The sequence below is a fragment of the Dasypus novemcinctus genome, chromosome 18 (assembly GCF_030445035.2).
Source record: "Dasypus novemcinctus isolate mDasNov1 chromosome 18, mDasNov1.1.hap2, whole genome shotgun sequence".
Lineage (NCBI taxonomy): Eukaryota > Metazoa > Chordata > Mammalia > Cingulata > Dasypodidae > Dasypus > Dasypus novemcinctus.
This window is the reverse complement of record NC_080690.1, coordinates 69,022,108-69,040,016: the sequence shown is the minus strand read 5'-3', so window position 1 is coordinate 69,040,016 and position 17,909 is coordinate 69,022,108. Positions and strand designations below refer to the sequence as shown.

The window sequence follows — 17,909 nt, the reverse complement described above, 5'->3', positions numbered from 1 at the left end:
ACTGACCTTTTGCCGGCAACCAATCAGAACAGGGCGTGGCTTCGACCAATCAGCCTTCCCCAGCCCCTATAAAACTGTTGCCTCTCCCTCAGTAAAGTGGACTTGCGTGTTTACCTTGTCTCCGCGGTAGTTCTTCTGCCGTGCGCCCTCCAGTCCTGAGAGCCCCCGACAAGGGCCTGGCCTCCCTTGTCCCCAGTTCGTCGCCTGCTTCTCCAGGCGACCCCTTCGTCGCCGGCTTCGCCGGGCGACCCCGTCAGCCAAACCGCGCAACCCCTTGTGAGACCGATCCCTCGTCTGCTGCCGGACCGACCCCTCGTCCCAAGTGGGACCGACCCCTCGTCCCAAGCGGGACCGACCCCTCGTCCAGAGCTGGACCGACCCCTCGTCCGCAGCCAGACCCCACCTCTACCAACTGAGCAAGCCGTCGCAGGGGATATCTATGCCCTTGTCCACCTCTTCCTGAATCTCACCACTTCTACCACGTGGGAAAGTGTTCCAACCACGTGCAGTTACAGCATCTAGAATTATCAAGCTTGGGTAATTTTGAAAAACAATCTAGTACTATGAGCCTTGAAAATTTTTCTTAGCCTGGGTCTACTATAGTACAAATATCTCAAAATATCATAACAACTCATTGCTGATTATTTAAAGATTTAACATGAGTTATGGTAAAAGAAAATAGGCTCCTTTTGATTAAACCAGAAACAGACAAGGGCCATCTCATGCCACCTACCAGCTGGATGGAGTTGAGTGATTTCTCATCTCTGAGTTTACTATGTTCATATCTAGAACAGAGTCTAATTAAACCACTCATAGAAATTCCATGAATAAAAGAGAACGTGTTTAGTACACCTAACAGAGTTTGGAATACAGAATTCATTTGAGAAATAATAGCTAAGAAGACAAGTATTTAGTAACTCCTTAAAGCTTCATAGTGCACCTTGTAGATGTAAGAAAAGTCCCTTTTGTTCTTCACTGCCATGAAAATCAACACAATTGTCTTGTGCATATAAAACCTCAGAACATTCCAGGCAACCCAATGATGCAAATTACCTAGTAGCAAATTACTTGATTCTCCCTTCTGGTGCTTCTGTGGAAATTCCTTGCCTCTTAATTTTTCGACCGGGGTACTTGTGCTTCAAAGGTAAAGAAAACATTAAGAATTAAAAGGAAAGATAATGTGTTTTAAAAATACATCTGTGTTTTCCAAATAGCAGCCACTACCCACGTGTGGTTATGTACATTTAAATAAATTAAAACTAAATTTAAAGTTCACTCCCTCAGCTACACTATCTCATTTGTACCTCAGGTGCACAACAGCCACACATGTCTACCAAACTGAACAATGCAGAATAGAGCATTTCCTTTATCACAGAGCGTTCTATTGGACAGCACTATCTACAAAATCAAAATAAGAGATGACTTAGATAAAAAGATTTGCTAATCAAATGTAGGCATGGTAGAACTAAGGGGCTCTCAGAAGCCAAACATGTCTTAACTATTCTCCCTCACCTCCTTTTACTGTACTAGTTTCCAAAATGGCCCTGAACAGTATTGATATCACATGACCGCTGGAATCCAAAGACTGAAAAAGTAAATGACCCATGTGTGAATGCAATGCTGAAGGCACTCTAAATATCTCTGCCCACCCCCATTCCCAGGCCGTAGCCCAGACCAAGTGGGCTAAATCATTCTGATTCAAATCAGAATGTTGGATCTGGGTCACAGGTATTAGCATTTTTAAAGCTACCAGGGTCATGCCAATGTTGAACCAAGGCATCAGTGGTTCATTAAGTGCCTGGTATGAGAAATATGCCCTAACATAGGTGATACCCTCTAGATGAAGACTACCAACTCAATCCAGTTCCCTGTGTTGGAGTATTTGAGTCTGGAACAAATAAAGAGAATGGGGTCCAGAGGGCAAGAGTCCTAGTCCCCAAAATTCTGAGTTCCCAAGAGGAAATAAAAGCATTTACTTTTATGGGGATGGCAGTTATTGTAGAATAGATGCTGCTGGGCATCGTAAAATATGTTCTAGGTTTCTGCTGACATTTTCTTAGGTCACCTTGAGTTCTAGATATACCCAGGAGTTCTTGCTATTTTCCTGAATAGATATACTCATCTCAATATGGAAGGGATTAAAGGAGAAATTAATACATGGATGAGGGCTAATGGAGGAGTGAGGCTCAAAGAAAGAGCCTACGGCTTTAAACTCAGAAAGGTTCTGTGGGCAGGCCAAGCAGTTAGAGACCCTTGGGCTGCCTTCCTTAGACTTGTCGCTAGGCCTGGGGCTACTAATTAGCCATGGATTATGCCAGCACCACACAAAGAACTGAGGATGATATGTCATTTTATGTTCTTTTTCGTGGAGCACATGGACATTGGTTTCTGGTGTCTGACTGAGGAGAAGGCTGGGATGTAGGAGGTAGGGAGAAACCCACTGATGAGCTGGAGCCAGGTCATACCAGACACGAGAGAAAATTGCTAAATTCCCAGGAATTTTGCAAGCAGGTCGTTAAACACAACCTTTATTAAAAATTAAATTATATAACTGTACATTTAGATATATTGTATTAGAAACAAAGGTAATAAAGACTCACACTTATCACTTTCTAATTATTTTACTACATTTTACTGTAGTCTATGTTCTTGAGTTTATTTTTGGGTAAGGTATTTGTGTGGTCAACATGCTCTATAATGGTGGGCTACTGTGCATTTCTTCCCAATTCCATGGTCAGGGATGTCACGCTGGTAGTTTGAAATCCACCGTGGTCAAAGTATTTACTGCATGGAAATTGGCCAGCTCTACAAATCAAGGCTTTCCCTCTGCTCTGTAAAGCTTGTTGTTAAACATTTACCAGCACACCCCTTCAGAGTACCCACTTTGTATTTCAGCCTCATTACCAGCTAGTTTCCTAGAGAATTTGTATTGGTTATCTGGCATTGGCTCAGCTAATAATGCAGTGGTCTTTGACTAACGTTAGTTATAGCTTTTGTGTGTATAGCTTCCCAAGACATCTCCCTGGAAGAAGACATGGTTGATCTCATTCAGAAACTTCTGGGTTCACTGGTAATACTGTACAAGCTTATTCATTCTCCCCAATTCCCATGTGAATCACCCAAACCCCCCTGCTTCTCACATTCTTCTGTGAGATAAACAGCATCCAATACTGCCAGTGTTCCCCACAGGATAGCCTCTCTCACCTGAAGATGACATCCCCAAGGGACTGAAGCACAGCACTAAGGCTGTATGCTAATGACAGGTTTGCCGTAGCCACTTCTGTATGTCCTGGGAACTGGGACTTTGATCTTCTAAGAGATTCTCTGGGGAAAAAACACAATAAGGGAGGTACTGTAAATATAGGGGAGGGACCTGGTGGTGGGACAGGCTCTTCATAACCACAGATCTTATATTTTGTGTTTGGGGGAGTCTTCTTCCCTCCCCTCACTATTACACGACTCCCTCTCACCTTCATTGTATTGAATTGAACTGTTTCTGCCTCTGTTTCCCCATGAAATGGTGCTCTCTTCGTCCCAGGAAGCACATCTCAGTCAGTTCTTGATACTTCATCATAACATTTTGTTCACAATGGATGAACAAGCATAAAATACCTTGCTGAGAATTTTAGGTGAGGAGGGCTTCCTTGTTTATATTCTAGCTTCACCCATCACTGGTGCTAAAGAGAAGGTTCCCCTCGGCTGATTGACTGAAACTCCAGCACTTCAGTGGGATTCAGTGTGTATCCTGTGAACCCATGCAACTAAGACGTTCCTCTTTTGCCTTCCACCTCCTATAGCGAGGAGCCCTGATGAAAGCATGCTAAGGCTCAGACGGAAGGTAATGCTGAGTATTTTACTTCTTCCTCTTATTCTTCCATGGGGCAGGAACACGGAAGTCTTACGCTAGGTTCTTTCCTCTTCACATTTGTGGGCTGAGCTCTTTGGTCTCCTTTGGCTTGATGGGATCAAGATTGGGATTAGGATCAAGGGAGTGCCCTTTGGGCCAAGACCCGCACTAGCCAATATGATAGTCACTAGCCACGTGTGCCTATTTAAATTAAAATTGTAATTACTAAAACTTTGGTAATCAGGTTTTCATCTGCAAAAACCACATTTTAATGGCTCAGAAGCTCCGTGTGTCCATTGACTTCCATATTGGCTGGCACATATATGGAATATTTCCATGATGGTCTTGTTTCTGTTGGACAGTACTGGCCTAGAGCCGAGTCATCTGTTATAGTGTAGTTGACCAGAGACACCTTCTCTGAGACATCTGGCATTGGTTCAACTCAATCAAAGTGGTTCTTTGAGTGCCATAAGCAGCAGTTGCCTGTGAATATCACAACACTGGAAATATCCCATAAGGAAAGGGTGGATAGCCTAACCAGAAGTGAGGCATTACTGTGTTCATTAGCAATATTTTTCAGCTCATCAAATACAACCATGAAATAACATATTTCACTAATTTAATTGTATTGTATCTAATAAATTTCTAGGTTTCGACAATGACTGTGGTTAGTAATGATTATGGTTTTGACAATGACTATGGTTATAGAAGTTATTATCAGTACAAAGGGAACTCTTTGTACCATTTTTGCAAGTTCCGTTTTAGTCAAACGATTCTTTAAAAATTTTATGAAAAGGAAAGGAGAAGAAAAATATACTGATTTTTATGCTAATAACCTAAACTCCTTTGCTTCTCAAATACCTGTATGAAAGAGAGGGGGACAGTTCAAAATCTTCCATTTTCCCCAAAGAAGGTAATTTCCCTTACCTAAGTAAGTCAGGCCCAGGGGATTCAGTCCGACGAGAGAGGCTACATGCCTCTGAATTTAGCAGTTTCTGATCGATCGAGTGATTCTGATCATCGGGTTGATTTTGTGGTGTGTCTTCCTCTGTGACTGCATGAGATGTCTTTTCAGTCTTTTCAGACCTTTCATTCAGATTTTGCTTCCTGGGGAAACACAGAGGAAGGCTTAACAGTGGGGTGGTGTCTTCCCTGAGATGTACTGGATGTAGCTCCAGGAGTCTCTTTCAAGATGCTTCTTGGATGCTCATCTTACAATAAGAGCCCCCTCCTCCATAGATTACATTGAACTCTCTGTGCCTCTGCCTCTGCTCAGAGACAGTAATCTGATCTCAGGAGGCATGCTTTCTTTGATTTGCAATCCCTAATGTATTATCACAGTATGTATTACAAAGTAAGATCTATTTGTTTAGTATGACTTTGTGATGGAGACCAAAAAGACCTGATTTCAGATGCTGGCACTGTCATTTTTTATCATTACATTCAAGTCAAAATTGTTGCTTAACTTCTCTGAGTATCAGTTTTCTAACTTTTAAACTAAGGGTATTTTACATCATCACAACTTCTTGGGGCAACTAATAATGGAAGGGTAAAATTACTTAGTACAGAAACTAGAAAACTTTGGGTTTTCAAAGAAAATAGTTCTCCAATCACCCTCAATATTCCCCAGTCAGTGGTCTTTCATGTCCGTCATATTATCCGACCTGGGTACAGAGAAATCTTTGGTCGTATTCATTTATTTTTAATTCCAAGACCATACAAAATTGCGCATTAATTGGTCACAAATGAGACAGGAGCTTCTGGAAGGAACGCCAAGGAGGAGGGCCCCCCAAACCCAAGTCCTCAGCACATAGCTGCCTGCACGACCTAGACATAAGTTAAAGGTTAACAAGCTTCCCCAGAAGGGAGAGAATATATAGGTGGCATCATAAACTATAGTCTTCCCAAAGCAGTAAGCATCCTTCCTACAAGTGTAGTGAAAATATCACCAGACCCCATGTTTGTGTTTCCCGTGATCCTAGCAGAAACTCTCTTCTCATACCCTATGGACTGTCCTTGTTCTGAAGCCCCTTATATGTCACCCCTCATTTGCTGAGACCAGCTCGGCAATAGGTTTGCACAAAGGGAAGGCAACACAGAACTGAAGAAATGAAAGGACAGAAAGAAAGACACAAGAGAGAAATTAAAGATGGGACCAGGGGGCTCTACAGCTTCTGGAACTGAGAGGCTCGACCCTAGTTTCCACATCGTATTTATTAGAAATTACAAAGCAGTATCTATCTACGTTTACTTTCAAGGCTGCTTGTTATTAAAGCTGTAGCCCCGGCAATGCTAGGGAGCAGGCCATGACAAAGTTCAAACGTCTCCACACGCAGACAATTTTCATGCTGACCAGACAGCGTTCCGTCTAGTCAAGGCCGGTGTTCCTAAGCCCACACTTGTTATTTCCATTATGGAAATATCCCAACTCAGGCCAGGTTCCCACCTTCAAATTCAGACTATTCTCCCACACTCGTTTTCTCATCTCTTAGCAGAACGCTATCTTCACTCTCTGAACCGCCACCATCAGTGAGCCTCTCCTGTCCTTAAGTCCCCATAAAGCTTATGCCTGACTAAACGCCAGGTGTGTTCTTTGGTCTTGTACCCAGACCAACTGCCCTTCAGGAGTTGGGTTGTAACAACTGGTGAGCCACGAGCCAGGAGACCAAAGGACTGCCGGCAGTAGTGGGCGTGAGCTCAGGGAAAGGAGAATCAGCGGGGGAAATCCCGAATTGGCCTATAATGTCCATGCGGGAAGGGGCGGCTGCCCTCCTGGGTGGTTAGGACTGCTGAGAGGATATGGGATCGCCCACTTGCTTGACTGTTGTGGAACTCCCCAGGAGTACAGGGATGCCCAGAAAATGCTGATGGGAGTAGAGTGTGTGCTGCAAGAGCAGTTAAATGAGGTGGGGAAAACATTCCAGCAGCAACTCCGTGAACCCCTTGCCACCTGGTTGGTGTGCTTGTGGGCTACGGGAGCTAATCAAATTAGTTTAATCACTGGAGAAGCAGAAAAACTTAGCAACGTGAACATTACTAATAAATGAAAGCATCCAATTTGTTTTAAAATAAAAACTTACTAGAAACTGTAACTAAGAGTTAAGATCATTATGTAGATGCCTTTATATTATAAGACAGCAAAAAGGTAATATCTGAGATTGGTATAACTGGATGGATTTAACCAAGACCTACTGTTGTGATGGTGCTCTTAGACCTTTGTTTATGGTTACTTCAATTTAGTCCCATCCTCAAAGTATTGGGAACAATTTGGCTACAAGCCAATAACTAAAAAGAACAAAATTCTTGGGCAAAACTGCATGGTCACAGTGCAGATAAGATGAATTAGAAAGAGCCTTCAAAGAGATATTTTGAATATAATGTTATTTTATGTTTAAACTTACTTTGTAAGAGAATGCAAATCATAAGCAACATTAGTGAGTTGTGTTTTGTGTCTAACTCGCTATTTGTGTCTGTTTATTTGCTCAGTTTATATTTTCATACGTCTGGATGGTAATATTAAACTAATAAATGAAAATTTTTAAAAGCACTCTATTAGAATTGCTAAAAATTAAATGGGTGCTTATGTAGGGAAATGACTAGTCCTGAAGCCCAAATTGAAAAAGCCAAATAGGATAAAAAGTCACATAAAACCTGACTAAAGAAACTATTTAAAGGAAAAGCTTATCCTGAATTATCCCATAATCCTTCTATAGCCTATCATGCCCCCAGGGTCTTCTCCTAACCTTGACTGAATTCCAGTGGCTCATTAAAACCAGTTGAAGAAATAAGGGGATGGGCTGGGTGTGCAAAGCTGGAGGAGATGTGAGTTTAGCTTAGACTTCTGTCTAGTAGGCATGGAAATTAAAATAATAGGGACACGGGTTTGGAACCCAGTGCCTCCTAAAGAAAATAAACCAGCAATGAGCAGACAGATGAGGGAGGCTTCCCAGGGGCAGTGGGGGAGTAAAAGGGGCAGAAGGGATACTACAGAATAAACCTTGTTTTGTATAGTCTATACTCTAATTCCCCAATTAAATTTTAGCAGCTTTCGAGATGACAATAATAATCCAATGGCCAAATTTCAGTAAGTAAAGAAAAAGTCCTTAAAAGCTATGGAAAGATTTTTCTAGATTATGATGAAAACAAATTAAGCAATTATAATATATTCCAGAATCTGGCAGTCAGTATGCTTTTAAGGCTATTTACAATTTTAGAATTTTATTAAAGAAAAAAAAGAGGTTTTAGCCTCCTGTGGAGGAAAGAAGAAAAAAGAACATTTCTTGCATAAACTATAATTAGTCCAATTTTATTTAGCTTGGGTGTAATCTTCCTACGTTTATAGGATGTTAATGAAATAAACTAGTAGTGTATGTATTAAATCTTTAAGATGATTAAAATTGTAAGTTTTTAGCTAATGTAATTATTACAAACCTTTTTTTAAAAATGTTTTTGTCTAAATTGAAATGAGTAGCTTTTCTTTTCTTCACAGAACAGAATGAGGGATATGATTTTTAATTGGATGTAGAAAGAAGTAAAAGGTTTGTGGAAGTGAATTCATAGTGAATGCTAATGAAAATTTGATAAGTTTGTTTAAAGGAATGTCTTTTGTCCTAAGATAAGATGGCTGGTTTTCATAAAATCAGGGTGGAAATATGTAAGACAAGGCTTGAATGAATATAGGAAGTTGTCAACGGTATTGTAAAAGGAAGCATCGAGTAAGCGAAAGTGTTTTGTAAAGGTGAAATTTGTCTTGAGATGAAGTAACTGTCTATGTGGTTAGGGATAGTCATGGGAAGTTTGTAAAAGCATTTTCTAAATGGAAATTTTTAAATGGCTAATCCCAGTAAGCCATTATTAAATAGAAATTAAATTGATGTTAATAACAAAAAGTAACTTCATAACAAGGAAACCTGTCAGAGACCACCTCAGTCTGCATATTAACGTGGTGGTAGGGGGAAGATAATCTTGATTCCATTGGGAATCATAGATTTTCATAAAATAATGGAGAAAGTCATTTTTCCTATACTGCTAAAATAAAATACCTGTTAATTAACATAACCATGGTAAAGGTATAAAAGTAAAAAGTAAAGTACTAAAAATAATTAAGTCCATTTAATATGTTATAAACTGCATGGGAAATATTTAGAAACTGAAAAAAATTAAAAGAGCCTTCAGTAGTGCCAAACTTTCTTATACATTCAAACCAGGCCCCCAGTATCCTGCATGGTGCATCTCCCTTTGAGTTATTAGTTAGGCTGGTCACTATGACCCCTAAAATAATAAAAGTATCCGCCACATCTCTGAACATGGCTCCTGAAGTGGATGGAAAGTACATTGCTGTTTGGGACTCTTGCAGCAGCCAGCAATGGCTCAAAATGGCCAGATTTACAATGGACATTGTCTCCAAACTGGCTCTATTTCACGGTGCTGAAGGGTGCTATGTACAGGGCTGGTGAAGCATTGGAACTTCAAGGGCTAGTGGTGCTGCAGCATGCTAGCTGTATGAGGATGTACCAAGTGGAACAATAATTACCAGAGTAATGTGAGTAGATTCTAAACAGACACAATTGGCATTTATGGTCTACTCCCATGGAGAGACAACATATATATAGTATTGCAAACCTGGAGCTTAGGTCTATTAACTGCAGCTCAAAGAGGAACTTGTGCATTATTATTAGGTGTTGTACCTGTATACTTAATAAATACAATACTATCTCTTCAATTCTAGATCACATGCAGAAGGATATTGAACATGTTAAAAGTCTCTGAAAACTTAATTCAATTTCTAAGTAATTAATGAACCGTGCCTACAAGATAGAAGAATGTCTCTTGTAAGTATTATCTTTATTTTGCTTGCCATATGCTTATCTTGCTATTGCCAATATTGTCTTTATGAGTTTATGTCTAGGGCAGTGTCTCTCATACCTCTCCTAGCTGTCCTAGGACAAATTCCTAGACAGCATTTGAAACTTACAAGATCAAGCCCATCAGCTTCTGGAGGATGTAGTCTCTGGAGACACCTGGCCTTTCACATTCCCATGGTCCAGCATGACATGGCTGGCCCCCTTTTTGGAGCTGCTTACCACTGTTTTCTTTATCCTTTTAGGAAGACCATGTAGCTTCAAAATTCTAACTAAGTTTTCTTCCAGAATAAATGTCTTCCAGAACAAGGTATTAGACATGCAGGGATTTCACCCAGTTCCAATCATGGTGCCAGACCCACCTTCCCTCAACCTCAGTAGAATGTCCAGAGAGTTTCACACCCCATCAGGCAGGGCCTACTGCCCCTAACCAGCAGCAAGCAGCTACAGAAGAATGACCATTGTGCTTTAGCTCCCCCTTAAGAATAAGGGTGTAAACTCTCTGAGGGGGGAGTTGAGGCAGGTTAGTATAGGAAATGAGAGAAGGTGGCTGGTCAGAATAAAGCCAACCAAAGACCCTCGTCATGAGGTCTAGTTTGAAAGTCCTAGACTCAAAAGAAGTCCCGGATAACTGCAAACAGAAAGGCCTCCCCATTGTTTCCCTGAAAGCTAATAGGCAAAGGTAGAAAGGCAATCAATCAGGACAGCAAATAGCTGGGACCTTATGCGTAAACTAGTTTTTGAGGCCACTGTAGAAAACTCAGAGAATTTAGAACGTGAAAATGTCTGGTATTGGAAGCCTCCTCATAGGACTCCCCAACCTGGTACTTCGTTATCTACTGATGGAAATGTTGTTTGTATACTGTTAGACCAGCATGATCTGCCCCATATTGTTCCCATAAAGATCTTTCTTTTTGCCCATAGCGCCCTAGCTAATACCTTTCTACAGTGGGCTTTGGCAGTAGTCCATGCCCACAACTGAACCCAGTGTTGGTTTGCACAGACTTACCATCTTTGGGTGCTACTGGCCTTCCTTGAACCATAGCTCCTGAAAATTGTCCAGCATAGAATACCTTGCTGGCCTGGCAGAATGCAACCCATCAACAAGTTTGGAACAAGACCTTCTCATTTAAGACTGAAATCCAGCTGCTGCCTTTCAATGAGACTCATAATTACATTTTTCCCTTGTAAGGGAACAGGTGAATAAGCCTAGGCCTTTATTAGGATATGTTGTATATGATGGTTTAGGATAGTTAATGGCCAAGTCTGTCACCCTACATCATGTTGCTCCCATCTTCATGGAATGACAAGAGGGAATCCGTGATGTAGAGCAGTTACCCCCTGAATTGTTTCATTTTACTTTCAAGGCTAGATGTAGACTAAAGAGCACCCCCTGGTGGTTCTACCCATTGGCCATTTTGTGCCAGGTGGAATTGCAGTTGTTACTGAAAAACACATGTTGTCTTTTATACTGTTGCTGTGGAATGTGGATGCAATGCTTGCCTATTGTCAACGTAGACCATTATGTGGGGGTGGATTACCTGCATTACCTAGACATACGATAAAAGTTAACAACCCTCGCCAGAGAAGGTAGAATGTATAGATGGTATCATAAGCTATAATCTTCCCAAAGCAATAAATATCCTTGGTCACCGTCCTTCCAATGAGATTAGTGAAAACATCAGCAGACCCCATGTGTATATTTCATGTGACCCTAGCTAGAATTCTGTTCTCATGCCCTATAGAGTGTCCTTGTTCTGAAACCCCTTATATATCACCCCTTATTTTCTTATCTCTTAGCCTAGCGCTATCTTCATTCTCTGAACCACCACCATCAGAGAGCCTCTCCTGTCCATAATTCCCAATAAAGCTTATGCCTGACTAAATACCAGGTGTGTTCTTTGGTCTCATTCCAGACCAACTCATGCACTTCAGGAGTTGGACTGTAATAGGCTGCATGTTCTGCTGAGAGCTGCAAGCCGTGCTCTGGGCTTATCAGGAGAACAGCCAAGCTGACTAACCCACACGTGAAGTTATCATGATCAGTCAATATTACGTTACCCAGTGATGGAGAGAACAGGTCTAAGACACACACTGGGTACCCAGGAGGTTTTCCCCTTCGTCAATATGGAAACGAGTAAATGAACAAAAATGTATGCAGAGATTTCTATTCACCAAACGACCACGGTGTTCTGGATCTCAGTGTACATAAATGAAATGCCTGGGAATCAAAGTCATTAGAGCCATCACAGGACATAAACTCTCTCACCTTCCAGTAAGAAACCTAAGGAGCCTAGGAATCCATGATTGTAAAGAATTATCACTTTCCATTTCTCAAATGTTGTCTTTAGTTCTCCACTGTGGTCTGCTAACCCTGAGAAAATCGAAGAAGATTGTTATTTAATAAGCCAAAGAAACCTTTCAATAAATGTTATATTCCTTTTATCTCTACAAGATAGCTAAAATTGCTTATTGTCCATTCAAAATAATATACCAGTTGCATTGCTTCCAGTAGTAGAACAAATAAAGTTGGTTTTATAGCTTACATTTTACACCAAGATAAGTGAATAGGTATTTAAATAAAGTTAAAACACAAAATTGCTAGAAGAACATGCTCATTACTTCTATTACAACCTTGGATATGTGGAAATAAAAACACAAAATCCATAAAAACATTTATAAATTTTAGTTTATAATAATTTAAAAATAATACTTCACATGGGAAGAAACAGAAATCAGCAATGTCATTAACCAATGGCAACTGTGGGAAAAGATTTCTACCATTGCAGAGTCAAATGGCTTTTCTCCCTGATGCATAAAAAATACCTTAGCTTTCAGTAATAAAAAGAGGAGCATCTTTTTAGAAAAATACAGGTGAAGGATATGAATAAACAATTCATAGAAATGGAAAACAAATGGTTCCCAAGTATGTGAGGAATGAAAAACACCATGTTAAAAGGAACTTAAAGCTACTCTTGAATATTTTTCATCTTTCAGTTTGGCAATAATGCAAAAGTCTGACAATTCACTTTATTGACAAGGCTGTGAAAAAGCAAGCATTCTCATACATTGCTGGTGGGTGTGTAAATTCATTTTATGGATGACAATCTGTGATATCTATTAAATTTTAAAATCACATAACCTTCAGAATACTAATTCCATCTGGGGAAATTTATTCTACAGATGTACTTGCCCATGTGTGCATTGGTGTAGGTACACTATTCATTCATCACAATATTCTTTACAAATAAAAGAAAACTGCAGATGATCCATATGATAATCAATAGGGGGATTTTTTAAAAAGACAGCATGGTATTCCATACAAGGAAATATTAAATTATAAAAGAATGCTGAAAATCTCTAAAACCCAATACTGACATATCACTAAGATATGTTGTTACTGGGAAAAGGAACAGTAAATAAAAATGCTAACTTTCTGCAATTCAAGTAAAAAGGCAAGAAAATAAGAGTTCAAGTTTGTTTGTATATGCATAAAAACTCTAGAGGCATATATAAGAAACTTACACTACAGGTGACATTTAACTCTGGGGGACAGACTATGTGAATTCATTACCATTCTAAAGTTTTAAAAAACGCTTAAAATATCTCCTCCTAAATTTTTCACAGGAAAAATTTTGTACATACATATAAAATTCTAATATTATTATCTGATTTTCACATAAACCATATTAAAAACTATGCTAGTTTTCAAACTGATACATACATAATTTGAATATATTTCAATTGAAAACTTTTTATACTGCATTTAAAAGTTTTAGCTATTTAGCACTAATTTTAGAAATCAAATTATTTCATGGAATCCAAATATCCCATGCCTTAAATTCTCTTTTTTACTCCCTTCAAGAATCTGTATTCATCTCCACTGGGAAAAAAATTTCAAAATTACATTCTTTAAAGTCAGGTTCATATTAAAATTCTGTTATACAAAATAATACATTTTGCATTGGAAATTTTAAAATTTATATAAAATTCCCAAATTTGAAATACAATTTATTATTCCTGGACATATTAAAGAAACAATAGAGAAATGGACAAACGATATGGATAATGAATTCAGATGGAAGGAAATACAAGTGTCCTATAAGTACAGTAAGAATTTTCTAACTCACCCATTACCACAGAAATACATATTAAAACTACAGTGAGAAATCATTTGCACCTACAATACTGATGGAAATAAGAAAATCTGACAAAATCAGGAATAATTGAGGATGTGGAGCAATGGGAACTCATAAACTAACAGTAGAGGTGCGACTTGCTACTACCACTTTGGAGAATAATTTGGCTATATATAGAACATATCAAAATACATATACTAATTACATTAGCAATTCCAATCGCATGTATATACTTTAGGCAAAGAATCATATTTATGTACAAGGAAATGCATAGAAATAGTTCACTGTACTATTATTTGCTATAGAAAAAAAAGTGGAAACAAATTAATATCCATCCATCATCAAAAGAATAGACAAATCTATTCTAGCATCATCAATTAATAAATACTATAGACCAGTTAGCATGGATTAATTAGAACCATGTGTTAAGCATGACTAAATATTAAAAACATAATATTGAAAATAAAATTGCCTAAGAGAAGGTACTGTAAGATACTAAGCAAATAAAAAGTTTTAAATAATTAATAAACAATTAATAAACAATTATGAACAGTACAGTTTCCAGTGGATAGTGGTTACAGCTGAGAGAGGCTGGATGCATTCTAGAGGATTTTACACTGGACTTGAATTTTAGTTAAAATATGTTATTGTAGTTTTGACAATGCCCTTTCATTGTCTGCAACAAATATTTCACAAAAATGCAAGGTGTTGGGATGAAATTTGGGAGCCCTGTATGATGATATGCATGTTTGTTTTGTAAGTTCACAACTTTCACTATATATTTATTGTTTACATATGTTCATCAATGCTATAGTTCAATAAAATTTTATTAAGGAATTATTGTATATCGTCTTTTTAAAATTATTTGTGGAAGAGTAGTATAAACTCTGCAGAAGCGAGTTTAAGCTAGTGTTGTCTTTTCTTCCTGCCCACATTAAACATGGTGCTGATGCCCTGGGACTGCCCATTACCAGCATGGCTGCCAGAAGCCCTGAAAGCTCTGTCTCTCCATTCCCTGAAAGCGCATGTCTTTGGTCTGCTGTAACAAAGGGCATAGACTGGTTGGCTTAAGCAACAGGAATTTATTATCTCACAGTTTTGGAGATTAGAAGTCTGAAACCAAGGTGTTGGCAGGATCACGCCTTCTTTGAAGTTAGTAGCCTTCTGGTGATGGCTTGACAGCAAACCTTAACTCCATCTCTGCCTCTGTCACGTGGCCGTCTTTCTCCTGCCTCCTACTGACTGTGTCCAAATTTCCTCTGCCTTCCGGGACTGCAGTCATATTGAATTAAGCCCCACTCTGATTCAGTTTTGATCTCACCAAATGGTCAAAGATCCTATTTACAATTGACTCAGGAAGCAGATGTGGCTCAGGCAACTGAGCTCCTACCTGCCACATGGGAGGTCCATGGTTCAGTTCCCGGTGCCTCCTAGAGAAGACAGCAAGCTGGTGTGACAGGCAGGCATGGCAAGAGGCACAAGAATAAAAAACATAGTGAGAGATACAACAAAGCAGGGAACAGAGGTAGCTCCAGCGATTAGGCGCCTCCCTCCCACATCAGAGACCCAGTTTCAGTTCCTGGTGCCTCCTAAAGACAGAGCACACAGCAAGTGCAAATAACGAGGGGGCGGGGAGAAATAAATAAAATAAATCTTAAAACACACACACACAAATGATTCACATCCACAGGCTGGGGTTAGGACTTTGATTCCATCCATAGGGCTCCCAGTGCCCCTGTGCGGGTTTCTTGTTTCAGATGGAGCTAGGAACTAGAGAAACTGCAGCTAAGGGGATTCTCCGGTTTGCCCCTTCTTCCCCTGAAGCACCACCTGCGGCTTCCCAGGTATAGGCTATTCGTTCTTCCTAGGGCGCTGACAAGCCCAGTTTCAGGAGCCTGGACACGCTGCTCTGTGTTATTCAGGACACAGCCTTAGTCACCCGGGGAAGGAGAAGTTTACAAAAGGCGGTGTCTCTTCTAGAACTCAGGAAGGGAAGTTCTCCCCTTGTAGAAAGAGGAAGCTCTGCCTCATCTTAAGCTTAAACTGTATTTTATTCCTAGATGCTTTCCCAAAGACATGTAACTTGGGAAGTTCTAATCACCTCTCTGATACTCCATTCGTTGAAGGACTAAAGCAAACAATTCAGGGGCATTTAGTACATTCACGAAGTTGTACAACCACCACCTCTTTCTAGTCCCCAAACGTTGTCCTCACCCCAAAAGAAAACCATAACGTTTAAGCAGCTGCTTCCCCCTTCCCAACCCCCCCTTCCCCTGGCAACCACCAATCTGTTTTCTGTCCCTATTCTGGACATTTCGTAGAAATGGCATCATACGGACGCCGCATGGCCTTTTGCATTTGGCTTCTTTCACTCACCGTGGTGTCGTCGAGGTGCATCCACACTGTAGCATCTATCGGTGCTTCATTTCGCTTTTTAAAAACTTGTTATGGTAGTAATGTATATACAACTCAAAACTTTACCATTTTAATACAGTTTCAGTCATATTGATTACATTCACAATATTCTGCTATGGATATCACCAACATCCATTACCCCAACTTTTTCCTCACCTGAAAAAGAAACTTTGCACCCATGAAGCAACAACTCCCCTCCACCACCCCCAGCCCCTGGTAACCTGTAATCTACTGTCTCTATGAAATTTGCTTCTTTTAGGAATTTTATATAATGAGATCATTTTATGGGTGAATAATAGGAATGCCTCTTGTATATAAATCTGAGTCTTGTAAATAAACCCCCCAATCTATTTTTGTACAATAATTGGACAGTATAACGTGTCTGTGTAATTAATGATATATGTTTATTTATTTTCTATTCCATCTGCTTATTTTATGATTCCCTCTTTCTTCTTTCTTGCTTTACTGAGTTCGATGAGAATGTTTTTCTTGTTCAATTTTTTCTCTTGACTGGTTTTAAAGTTACGCACTCTATTTTTTGATGATGATCCTTAACATTTTAACATGCACCTTAAACTTAAGTTCTAAAGCTAATGTTTTGATCTCTTCTGATCAACAGAAATAATTTAGGATATTATATTTCCAATTACCTTCCTCACAGATAAAATGCTATTGTCCAGTTTCTCCCTTGTATTTCTTTTTTTTTAAGTTTTTAAAATTTATTTGTCTCCCCTTTCCTGTGGCATCCCTGCCCCCCATTGTCTGATCTCTCTGTCCATTCACTGTGTGTTCTTCTGTGTCTGCTTGTATTCTTGTCAGCGGCACCAGGAATCTGTGTCTCTTTTTTGTTGCATCATCTTGCTGCATCAGCTCTCCGTGTGTGCGGCACCACTCCTGAGCAGGCTGCATGTTTTTTGCACTGGGCAGTTCTCCTTATGCGGGGGGGTGGACACCCCTGCGTGGCACAGCACTCTTGTGCACATCAGCACTGCGCATGGGCCCGCTCATCACACAGGCCAGGAGGCCCTGGGTTTGAACCCTGGACCTCCCATGTGGTAGGCAGATGCTCTATCCTTTGAGCCAAATCCACTTCCCTCTCCCTTGTATTTAACATACAGTGTAGAACGTTATATTATACCGTCATTGTTTATATTTCCAAACGTGTGCCATTTTATTTTCTCACCAATCTTTCTATCCTTCTGCGATTATTTTCATCATGACGTGCTTTTTTTTTCTTTTTTCTTTTCCCTAATTTTTATTTGTGTGACATACTTTTAATATTTATTTAGAGGGGATTTCCTGTGGTAAATTGGCTCCATTTGCTTTTCTTGTTTGAAAAATATCTTCTTTCACCTTCATTCTTATTTGATTCCAAATTCAGTTCTTGGTGGACAGTTATCTTTGTATTAGTATTTATATACTAATAACAGATGCCATTTAACACTTTTCTGGTACCTAATGTTGTATTGAGTGTCAACTCTTAGCATATCTGTTCATCTTGGTTAGAGATGTAGTTATTTTTCTCTGGTTGTTTTTTCTCTTTGAACTTTAGTGTTCTTGCAAGTTCACTACAATGCATTTAGATATGGATTGCCTCTCTAACATTTTTATCATCTTCCTGCAGAATTTTAATTAGACAAATGTGTG

The 17,909-nt window shown here is 39.6% G+C and overlaps 1 protein-coding gene across 12 annotated transcripts in view; it reads right to left on the bottom strand.

Moving 5' to 3' along the window:
• Positions 1-17,909, bottom strand: part of CARD8 (caspase recruitment domain family member 8) — a 101,516-nt gene that overhangs the window by 68,203 nt on the left and 15,404 nt on the right. For 9 of the 12 annotated variants that reach the window (XR_011646387.1, XR_011646388.1, XR_009181641.2 and 6 more), the window contains 5 exons: positions 15,238-15,294; positions 11,978-12,082; positions 4,775-4,954; positions 3,205-3,324; positions 1,054-1,136 (listed from right to left, as the gene is read on the bottom strand). Coding sequence is in view for 8 of the 12 variants with exons in the window: in XM_058280510.2 (XP_058136493.1) it covers positions 1,054-1,136; positions 3,205-3,324; positions 4,775-4,954; positions 11,978-12,039 (445 nt within the window). In the remaining 4 variants the exon portion in view is untranslated. The remainder of the gene's footprint in view (positions 1-1,053; positions 1,137-3,204; positions 3,325-4,774; positions 4,955-11,977; positions 12,083-15,237; positions 15,295-17,909) is intronic. The other 3 variants (XM_071209357.1, XM_058280509.2, XM_004455078.5) reach the window with 1 other exon arrangement.